The sequence below is a fragment of the Salmo salar genome, chromosome ssa13 (genome assembly GCF_905237065.1).
Source record: "Salmo salar chromosome ssa13, Ssal_v3.1, whole genome shotgun sequence".
NCBI classification, from domain to species: domain Eukaryota; kingdom Metazoa; phylum Chordata; class Actinopteri; order Salmoniformes; family Salmonidae; genus Salmo; species Salmo salar.
The window spans coordinates 91,346,775-91,358,358 of NC_059454.1; the positions used below are offsets into that span (position 1 = coordinate 91,346,775).

Here is an 11,584-nt window from a genome sequence, read left to right on the forward strand (position 1 = left end):
TTCTTATCACTTTACAAGGTCCCTGTAACACCTAAAAATTTTGCAATTGTTTTAGATGCCATTCCCTCAGGTATTGCTTTATTATTCAGGAATGTGCCAAGACCTGACCCTCAGAGCCTAACTTCCATTCACCCTGTTGACTCATCAGTAGGAAAGATTTGTTTATCTTTTGGTCCATTCAACAACAGAACGATATGAACCTTGCTTCAGCAGGATGTCATGCCTTATTGGACTGGTTTGATTGATAATATTTTTTTGAAAAAAGTTTGGATGTTATCACACAAATACCTACTTATTAACAAAATGAAGGAAGTTTCCTTTAAAATTGTTCATCAATATTATCCTGCCAACCACTATATAAAGAAGTTTAAGGAAAACAAACTCAAATTGTACCTTTTGTAATGACCACCCAGAAACGGTGTTGCATCTTTTTTGGCATTGTATTCATGTAAGGAAACTGTGGCAAGACAGTAGATTTATAATTGAACACATTTATGAAGATTTTACACTATTGTGGAGAGATGTACTGCTTGGATTCTTTACCTACGATAAAAATAAGCTGACACAATTTTATGTAATTCATTTAATTATTATTTTGGCCAAATTTCATATTAACAAATGTAAATTTACAAACAAAACACCACATTTTCTTACCTTACAAAAAGAAATTGAACTATATTTTAAGACAATTAAATACTCTACTAACAAAAAAGCTGTTAGAATTATACGTGTATGTATGTCCCTTAAGGTCCTTGTGTAATGTGATATTGTACCCCCTAGCCCAATTGTCCTTTGTATATTATTTATATATACTTGTGTTCCCACATGTACTTCACGTATTGATTTGTTCTTAGTAAAAAGTTTTAATAAAAATGAAGTCCCAGAACTAGACAGAGGATGGCTTTTTGGGGACCATGGGATGTTCAGCAGTAAACACTTGAGTTAAGGCCCTATCACTGAGTCAATTTATAAGGTCTGCTTCCGGTTTCCTACCCTTCTCCAGAAGTGTGCACTTCCTTAACATTTCGTTCACCTTAATGCATTGTCAATTTTGTATTGCAATGGCTCGCTGCTATGTAGCTGCAACGGCGCCATCTAATGGAGAAGTAGCAACTACACAGCTTGGCAGTGCACCACACAACATGGACTGTCTCAATGATCTTATTGGCCAGAAACAGAATCCATTTATTAGACCTTCTGATTGGCTGCTCACGGGTAACACGTGTTGTGTTGGGTTTTGTAACTCTCTTTCCGATTGATTACAAAATAAATTGTCTATTTTCTACTGGTGCAGGCAAGACCGTATAAAAGGTAAGTCTAGTTTTTAAAGCTAGTTTCAAAAGGCACAAAATAGTTATTTGAAAACGGACTGTTGTGCCATTTGTGGCCATTTGTTTACATGAGGAAATTGAAATGTTACAATTTATCAGTTTTATCTCAATTCGTTTACAATAGAAACTATGTAGGCATAATCGAACCCATACAGAGACATTCAGTAGGCTACTTTTGTTAAAATATTTTTAAAGCCTAGATAGGTAACCTATGCTGGACACAGTGTTTACCCTTTAAGTCCATTACATCCCATCAAGATATTGAAAGTAACAGAATTAGAGGACTACCAACTGCCATAAATGTCCAGCCAGGCTACACTACTTCCCCTCACTTCAGACCTACTTCTGACAGCCATGTAAGGACTGAGAGGGAACCACTGGAGCAGAGCTTGAACTAACAATCCTGCCTCCTTGATTCGTTTATTCTTAAGGTAGGTCATTAAACAGGCATGGCTCATACCTGCATTCACTGGTTCCGCAAGGGGCTCCGACTGCACGACAATCCAGCACTTGTGGCTGCATTGCGGGACTGCAAGGAGATCTACCCTGTGTTTGTCCTGGACCCCTATTCCCCCAACAACGTCAACATTGGCATCAACCGATGGAAGTTCCTCATAGGAGCCCTTAAAGACTTGGATTGCAGCCTGAGGAAACTCAATTCTAGGTAGGAATAAAAGGACAACTCTAAAGTATGATGTCCAATGCTATTTCAGTTGCTTAGTGGATATGTTGTGTTGATGGGACTGGGTACTGTTGAAGCAAAACAATATTTTCTTTGGTAATGGATCAATAAAGATGCATGTATTGTTTTGGTTAGTTAATGTAAGGGGTGGATAAAGAAATTAGATATGGTGTCTCTTCTTGGCTCTTTGTTGTGTGGCGATCCCAGATGGATGCCTACTGGTATTCTATTGTTGTGTGCTTCTCAAAAATCCACGGTTAGTGAACTAAAAAGTGTTGGTGGGGTCTCCACTCTCCAGGCTGTTTGTGGTGAGAGGTAAGACAGATGAGGTCTTTCCTAAGCTGTTCCAGAAGTGGAAGGTGACGCGGTTGACGTATGAGTATGACACAGAGCCCTTCAGCCTCCGCCGGGACAAGGAGGTGGGCCGGTTAGCTGAAGAGCACGGAGTAGAAATCATCTACAAAGTCTCCCACACACTCTACAACATAGACAGGTGAGCGATCCTTAACGAGTGTATACTCGGTGCAGAGAAAGCTTATTGCTAACTTAGAAATTGATGAATCACAATCAGAATCAAATGAAATGTGATTATTTTTATATGGAGACAGGCATCTTAGAAAAAAAAATGCATGATGACACTGTCTTAATTGAAAAATGTCTGATTACATAAAATGAACACCATCACTCGAGTTGCAAGACTATCTTGGATGCTGCACTAATTATCTGTATCCCTGCCCTGGCATTCTTGTAGGATAATTGAAGAGAACAACGGGAAGGCTCCCCTGACCTACAATCGGCTGCAGACCCTTGTCAGTAGTATCGGTCCCCCCAAAAGGCCTATCCCCGCTCCAACCTGTGATGACATGAAGGGTAAGACCGAAAGGTCTTTTGGAATGGTTCTCCCATGTGAATATATTTGCTGTTTCCCGATTCTCTACCTTTACGACCTAAGCGTGCACTTGTTCACTTCCCTTCGATTTAAAATGTGTAAGAAATATGGTGGAAACTTCCTCTAGCCCATGCTTAGGCCAAAACCAATCCAACTCTTTTAACTTTCTGAGGAAGAGGGTATCAGGGTTGAAAATTGCAGATTTTGGCACTGATAAGCGACAAGAAGTTGCCCCCATCCTTCCCGCTAATTGTGCAACATTTGCAAATTTGTGTTTGTCTGAGGGAAATGCTGTAACTTTAAGAGGACTCTATGTATTTTGAAAGATGACCTTGAGGATTATATTAAATACCGCTTTGATGTCATACAAGCAAGTCCAAATGTGCACTTCACATTTCCATATCATAAAGCTCATGTCATATACAGTGTCAACTTTTATGATCACTGTTTGATGTATAGTTACAAGATGACATGGTGTCATAGCCTAGTGGCTAGAGCGTTGGACTAGTAACCGAAAGGTTGCAAGATCGAATCCCCGAGCTGACAAGGTAAAATCTGTCGTTCTGCTCCTGAACAAGGCAGTTAACCCACTGTTCCTAGGCCGTCATTGAAAATAAGAAGTTGTTCTTAACTGACTTGCCTAGTTAAAGGAAAAAAAAAAAAATACCCTGGGTTGTTCTGAACAGAATGAGCCTGTTTGTCTATTGTGAAGAAAATGTGCTGCGGAACATGCACTCGACTCCTTTCAATGCGCACAAATTCTGATCGGTTTCTCTGAATTTCCTTGTAAAAGCCTAACACTAAGATCATATTTTATAACTTAGCTAGTCATGATGGCATTAGAATAAGCTTTCAAATGATGCCCACCTGACTCAGATTGTGATTTATAATGGGCTGTTTCTGGTTTGCGTAAACAACAGTAATTGTGTGATAGCGGGGATACAGGGTTGTGTTAACTACAAGTATACTTGCTCTAGTTACTCAACGGCACAGCTAGGAGAGCTAAAAAACACACACAAAAACACACCTTTATAGTTGAAGACTACTTTGAGTCATAAAAGTGCATTGAAATAACTTAGGAACTGTTTCCACTTTGGAGAGGTGTGTGGCCACTTGGGGACACCAGTTCATCCTCACTCAAACCTGTGTAATTATTTTTGTTATGTTGCACCTACCCCACATTTTCAAGGAATATTTTTATCATGTTACTGAATGTATCCAGAGTATTTCAGATTTCGTTATCAACAAATGTGGCGGAAAGTACATTAAATGTAAAATGCACATAATCAACAGTGTAATGTTTGGATTCAGTCTTGTATTAGTTCAACTGTTGTGATCAACTTTGGTCTAATAATTTCCCCATGATCTCCAAACTCTTCCCTTTTAATTGCTACCATGCTTATTTTCAGATTTCTTCTGTAAGAAACACATTTTTTAGCCCTATACAGGTAACCCTTTACACTTGTGGGAATTGGCCTAACTTTTCTGCCTTTCTTCCTCACATTCAACTAGATGTAAAGACTCCGTGCTCAGAGAAACATGAGGAAAACTATGGCATCTCCACGTTAGAGAAGTTGTATCAGGATCCAGAGTCTTTGACTGAGGAGCTGTTCCCCGGCGGAGAGCAAAAGGCTCTGCGGAGACTGGACCAACACATGGCGAGAAAGGTACTCATGTCTTTTGGCAGCCTTCTTGATTACTGGTACATGAGCAATGATAAGTGGGTGGAAGATGAAAAAACAATTTCCCTTCTAACACACTGGTCAGTATTAAGACTTAAGGTTCACACACTTATCCCAGACTTTCATGTAAATCATTCATTGATGTAAATGAGGGAGTTGGTAAAATGTAATTCCTTGTTCAAATTTTGTGTCGTCATTTGGTGTCACCCAGGAATGGGTGTGTGGCTTTGAGAAACCACAGACGTCCCCAAACTCCCTGAGCCCCAGCACCACCGTCCTCAGCCCTTATATGACATTTGGCTGCCTGTCAGCACGCACCTTCTGGTGGAGTCTAACCGACGTCTACCAAGGGGTGAGTCTCTTCAAGCCTATCAATCAACTTCCATTGATGGGTAAGTGTTTTGCAGAGTTTGGTCATGCACAAGATTGGGAAGTCATATTGTGGAAAATGGAATGTAATGTCTGACGTCTTACCTGTGTGGGATTTGTAGAAGAAGCATTCCCAGCCTCCCGTCTCACTGCATGGCCAGCTGCTGTGGAGAGAGTTCTTCTACACAGCCGGCCTGGGCATCCCCAACTTTGACAAGATGGAGGGAAACCCGGTGTGTACACAGGTGGACTGGGACAGCAACTTTGAGTATCTGGCTGCATGGGCAGAGGTAGGCCTGTAGAGCTCCTAACACATAGGGCCAGTTTTCCAGTCAGAGATTAAGTCTACTCCTGGACTAAAAAGCAAATAATGGAGATTTTCCAGTGATCATGCTTTTTAATCCAGGGGAATAGGTTCAATCTGTGTCTGGGAACCAGACCATAAACCTCTGAAGAATACAATTTCACTTAATCTGATGCTATAGTAAAGCATGACATTGTTGTTTATCAATCCACTCAATGTGTGCGTGTGTTGCTCTGCAGGCCAGGACTGGTTTCCCCTTCATCGATGCCATCATGACCCAGCTGAGGCAAGAGGGCTGGATCCACCACCTGGCCCGGCACGCCGTGGCCTGCTTCCTGACCAGAGGAGACCTGTGGATCAGCTGGGAGGAGGGCCAGAAGGTATGGACTACCATACCTTGTCATTATGGATTATTGTTATTTATTAACCTCTATGGGATATAACCCCAAGTGGGTTTTAGCTGCATTATTCTTTAGCATGGCTTTAGCCATCACAACTGTACTGCAATAATACAATAAATAATAATTGAACCCCCATTATGTATGCTGTAAATACAAGACATCTGATCATTTAAAATGCTTTTCACTGAGGCAAATACAGTACCTCATAAAAAAAATATCTACTCTTATTGCTGTTTGTACATTTACAATGTTCAAGGTGTGCAATGACATTTAAGAAGATTGATCAACAAGTCTGACCCCTTTATTGACAAGGTCCTCACTGCAGAGCAGGATGATCTAGTTGGGTGTCCCAGCCTAGCCCACCAATCATTGCCATTAGTCAAACATGAACATTAAAGCTGGACTCCTTAATGGTGATACCACCACATCCATTCCATCTTTAAATAATATTCATGTTCATGGATATAATCATTCACTTCCTATTTGGTGACATGAATATGGCCTGGCACTGCAGTAAGTGTAATACATATCCAGCTACTGTTAATTGAAATGTATCACCAAGGGCAACACATTCTTCATCCATCTTTAATTCATTCATCGTTACTGTAGGCCATATGAAATATTGATCATATTGTCCACTGTGGTTGTTGAAAACACAGTGTAATGCAACTAATTATTCCAATAATGAGTTAATGGTATCATTTGTCAATCTATGAAATACAGCATTTCTCTCTTCTGGAGTCTAATTTGCATAGAAGAAAGAAACCACAGTGAGTAGGCCTATGTACTGTACAGTTTATCTACAGTTAGGGCCTGATGTTCTGCTCAAACAAGAGCTTTTCAACAATCATGTATTGCTTACATCATAATTATAATTCATGAAACCTTGCAGAAGTTATCCTGTCTCACTAAGAGAGACGATTTGTGCCTAGTCTGTTACGTTTTAGTACTACCACTCCAACTTTTCAAGCTGGGGACTTTTTTCTCTCGTACCGAGTTGAATGGTTTAATGGATGATCGATTTTTAAACCTGGCTCCTGCCCCATCCATTAATCTCAGCACAACCATCCAACTCAAGTACTCGCTCTTTGTTATGCTCTGTAAGGACAAGGTTATTACAGTGAAATCTTAATATAGAAAACCTTTTAATTTGTTTTAAAGTTCACACTGCCTTCTGAAAGCTTTAACTGTAGTTTTTACTGGCACTCAAATCAAATGTATTTGTCACATACACATGGTTAGCAGGTGTTAATGCAAGTGTAGCGAAATGCTTGTGCTTCTAGTTCCAACCATGCAGTAATATAACCTAACAATTTCACAACTACTTTATACACACAAGTGTAAAGGAATGAATATGAATATGTACAGAAAAATATATAAATGACTGATGGCCGAACGGCATAGGCAAGATGCAGTAGATGGTATAGAGTACAGTATATACATATGAGATGAGTAATGTTGGGTATGAAAACATTATATAAAGTGGCATTATTTAAAGTGGCTAGTGATACATTACATCAAAATGGCAAGATGCAGTAGATGGTATAGAGTACAGTATATACATATGAGATGAATAATGTAGGTTATGAAAACATTATATAAAGTGGCATTGTTTAAAGTGGCTAGTGATACATTTAATTACATCAAGATGGCAAGATGCAGTTGATGGTATAGCGTACAGTATATACATATGAGATGAGTAATGTAGGGTAAGTAAACGCACACATATATAAAAGTGGATAGTGATAAATTGATTACATCAATTTGTCCATTATTAAAGTGGCTGTAGTTGAGTCAGTATGTTGGCAGCAGCCACTCAATGTTAGTGATGGCTGTTTAACAGTCTGATGGCCTTGAGATAGAAGCTGTTTTTCAGTCTCTCGGTCCCCGCTTTGATACACCTGTACTGACCTCACCTTCTGGATGATACCGGGGTGAACACCAGTGGCTCGGGTGGTTGTTGTCCTTGATGATCTTTTTGGCCTTCCTGTGACATCGGGTGGTGTAGGTGTCCTGGAGGGCAGGTAGTTTGCACCCGGTGATGCGTTGTGCAGACCTCACTACACTCTGGAGAGCCTTACGGTTATGGGTAGAGCAGCAACATGTTGCTAGTGTGCGTCTCAAATGGTTTTAACTTTCAATTGATAATTGTCATTTCAACAGTTCATATCATTCTCTAATGATCAACACCAGACAATAAGAGATTGTGGTTGAAGTATTTGGCAGACTTGTTTTGTAGAGTTTGAAACTTACTGTAGGCTATGTATGTTAGGTGTAATTCAGTGACAGCAGTGGCTGGGTAAGCACGGGCCACAAGCCAGATTTACACAAATAAACCTTGAAATCCAAGTTCACCATACAACAAATACAGTGCCTTCAAAAAGTATTCATACCCCTTGACTTTTTCCACAGCCTGAATTTTAAATGGATTAAATATTCTCACCCATCTACACACACTATGCCATAATGATAAATAAAATGTATTTTTTTTTTTTTTAACATTTATTTAAAAATCTATACAGATATTTAATTTACATAAGTATTCACACTCCTGAATCAATGCTTTGCAGAAGCACATTTGGCAGCAATTACAGCTGTGACTTTCTAGGTAAGTCTAATAGCTTTGCACACCTGGAATGTGCAACATTGTCCCATTATTCTTACAAAAATTTCAAGCTCTGTCAAGTTGGTTGTTGATCATTGCTAGACAACCCTTTTCAGGTGTTACCATAAATGAAGTAGTCTCCTATTCCCTTGCCTAGCGGTTAAGAGCATTGGCCCAGTAACAATGGTTGCCGGTTCATATCCCAGAGCTGACTAGGATAAAAATCTGTTGATGTGCCCTTGAGCAAGGCACTTAACCCTAATTGCTTCTGTAAATCGCTATGGATAAGAGCATCTGCTAAATGACTAAAATGTAAATAGTGCACAACTTTTGACCAGGGCCCATAGTGCACTATTGACCAGAGCCTATGTTGGGTATAGGGTTCCATTTGGGGCGTAATCCCTATCCATGCTCAACCTTTCCTCATAAGTCTAATGGAAAGCACAATAACCAAATCAAAATGGTAATGTTTGGTAAGGAGTCACAGAATGAGGCTAAATGCTGAGATTAGAGCAACGCAACTCAATACTTGAAAGTGGAGTCCTTTCCTCTCATCCTCTTTTGAATGCATTGATCTGAAAATGTTGGACTCAATAGGCCTGATACAAGGTTGACACAATTTCAGAATATTTAGATGAACTTCAAATTCTGACCACTGTATTATTGAGTTGATTTTCATTGGACCTTGCTTGCCTCTCTCACAGGTATTTGAGGAACTCTTATTGGATGGAGACTGGTCCCTGAATGCTGGGAACTGGCAGTGGCTCTCTGCTAGTACTTTCTTTCACCAGTTCTTCAGGGTCTACTCGCCCATCGCCTTTGGGAAGAAAACTGACAAAAATGGAGACTACATCAAGTAAGAACATTAACCCTTACCAAAGCCAGAATGTTAGATTTATTACCTTGTAATACCATAGCATCCAATTGTTTTGCTGTCACACAAATAAATGTGTTGATCTGAATCCTAAACTGTTAACATAGATATTTTTAAATTACTAAAGAGGCTATAAGCCCTCAGTTCTATAATTGAGGCAAAAATAGCAGCCATCTTGGTCAGGGACAAATCCAAAACCAGTCTAATTGGAATGAATGGGAGTAGAGGCATAGGTGATGAATTTCCTCCTTTTACTTATGCAGAAACATCACATGCCTTTCATTTATCAGAAAGTGTAATGGAATTAGTCACCCTAAAAGTCATAAATAATTTACAGATTTTATACCAACCATAACCCTAAAATATGTAAACAGACCATACATTTTGATTTTTTTGAAAGCTGATACAATATCTGTTAACCACAACCAATCATTAACCTGTGTATTGAAGGAAGGACACCCACCCCCCCTCCCCCATTCAAGTTCTAACCAGTCACAATCATCTGTGTTTTAGGAAATACCTGCCCCACTTGAAGAAGTACCCAGCACAGTACATCTACGAGCCGTGGAAGGCTCCCCGCAGCGTCCAGGAGGCAGCAGGGTGCATCGTAGGTAAGGACTACCCGCGGCCCATAGTGGAGCACGAGGTGATCAGCAAGAAGAACATCCAGAGGATGAAGGCAGCCTACGCCAAGAGGTCCCCACATTCCAGTGAGGAGTCACCCGGCAAGAAGGAGAAAGGTTTGTTTCCCCTAGGTACAGCTATAGGATCAGCTTCCCCTCCCCTAACCATAGGATAACACAGAGCGCCATATTCTGACTTTGGATCTGCATGCTAAAACTTGAATGCAAGTCTCCCATTGATATCAATAAATTATGGATCAAGTCAGAATATCACCCTGAATGCCTTAAATTACTATTTATCGCTAGTACCGACAACTAACGTTACAGTTGATGAAAGGACTACTTGTCGGTATTTAGGACAGGGACTGCAGATTAGCTGTTCCTTGTCCAAATAAACATAATAAATATGTGCTGCTATATCCTTGATGGAATGATTCATTGGAGCTCATTGTTTGCAATTAGGGATGTGACAAATGTACACATTTTCTTAGCACTTAAACTGCCATTTATCTAAATGCAGTCCTGGCTACCTACCCGACGGCACTCCCCTTACTGCTGTCCCCCATTCACTCAGTAACGATGGTATAAATGTAGTTTTAGGTTCTTAGTGCCACTCCATGTCACACTTCTCATCAATATGATGACTCGTTGCAATGTGTTCACAGACGTCCAACTATGGTGTTTGAGAGCAATCGTTGTACAATTTCTCCATCAGGTTTGTGGTGGTTTTTCGACATGGCATCTTGTAGTCTGGTTCTAGCTATGCCATTAGGGTATTGAAGCAGACATCCTCTACCATTGACAATGTCTGCAATTATAGATTTTTTTCACACCTTATCCCACTGCTGCCAGCAACGGGATGGGTCTCACGGTGCCTCCCTTTCAGCATTGCACCAGTACTGCTACTGTAGATCAATTCCACCTCACAAAGCTTGCATTTAATCACCTTCTCATTTAACTAAAGTATTGCCATACTTAGCTGCTGTCGCTTTCATGTCTCACTGCCATTTTTCCAACTAATAAATGACAATTAGGTGCGGAGCGCTTTATCGGTTGCCAATCATTTAGAAAGATGCATGTCATCTATTTACAGTATTGTTGTAGCATTATTTGCAACAAAAATTCTAAATGTTGACGATCCCAAATTAATTTAAAACATCACACCCCTATTTGCTATGGTTTGAATTTATAATAATGGTCTAACTCTTTCTCTTGCTTTTGAAGGTAGAAAACACAAAGCACCATCTGTTGTGGACATGCTGATGAAGAAGAAATTATAGAGTTAATGATATTGTTTTGGAGAAGTGTTCATCTACTTCAATTAGCGCTTGAGTAGAAGCTGCCATGTTACATTTTGTCTATCAGTTTACATGTCACTTATACATTATGACTTTCAATGTATGGGAATTGGTGGGCTTTTCCCCCGGTATGTGCTGAAAATAAAAACTATTTTGCTAAACATTCACAACACGGCAGTCATTTTACATATGAAGGAAATAAATTGCAGTGAAATTTGGCCTGTAAAATAAGCAAAGCACATCACATAGATCAACACACTGAAGAAAACAACCATACATGGGACACAGACCGTGGGGGATGATGGGATATTTGTCAAATCCATCATGATTGTGGTTACTAAAATCTGATTTGGATATCATGCAGTGAAAACAGCCAAATATATTTAGAAGTTGTCCTTTTCAGGTTTACAAAAATGTCTGCTAAATGCTATTTCCCGTTCATATAAGCTGGTAGAATAACTAGCATATAGAAATTGGGGGTGATAGTCATTTAACTGTAATGCAGTTGATTGGTGACGATAACATG

At 39.8% G+C, this 11,584-nt stretch overlaps 1 protein-coding gene across 2 annotated transcripts; it reads left to right on the forward strand.

The window, feature by feature from the left end:
* The first annotated feature begins 1,176 nt into the window (after positions 1-1,176).
* Positions 1,177-11,225, forward strand: cry5 (cryptochrome circadian regulator 5). 2 transcript variants are annotated; one of them, XM_014138346.2, is made up of 11 exons: positions 1,177-1,311; positions 1,763-1,995; positions 2,312-2,506; positions 2,765-2,883; positions 4,415-4,569; positions 4,796-4,936; positions 5,076-5,243; positions 5,497-5,637; positions 8,968-9,119; positions 9,651-9,877; positions 10,985-11,225. In XM_014138346.2, the coding sequence occupies exons 2-11, from the start codon at positions 1,781-1,783 to the stop codon at positions 11,038-11,040; spliced, it is 1,569 nt and encodes a 522-aa protein (XP_013993821.2). In that variant the 5' UTR covers positions 1,177-1,311; positions 1,763-1,780; the 3' UTR covers positions 11,041-11,225. The 2 variants fall into 2 exon arrangements, with proteins under 2 accessions (XP_013993821.2, XP_013993820.2); XM_014138345.2 differs by having other exon boundaries at positions 9,651-11,225.
* The last annotated feature ends 359 nt before the right edge of the window (positions 11,226-11,584 follow it).

Excerpts from the sequence above, each read along its gene's own strand:
- cry5 (XM_014138345.2), top strand. The coding sequence starts at position 1,781 with ATGGCTCATACCTGCATTCACTGGTTCCGCAAGGGGCTCCGACTGCAC. Across the intron at positions 5,638-8,967 it reads GCTGGGAGGAGGGCCAGAAG|GTATTTGAGGAACTCTTATT; the intron begins GTATGGACTACC and ends CCTCTCTCACAG. Across the intron at positions 9,120-9,650 it reads AAAAATGGAGACTACATCAA|GAAATACCTGCCCCACTTGA; the intron begins GTAAGAACATTA and ends TCTGTGTTTTAG.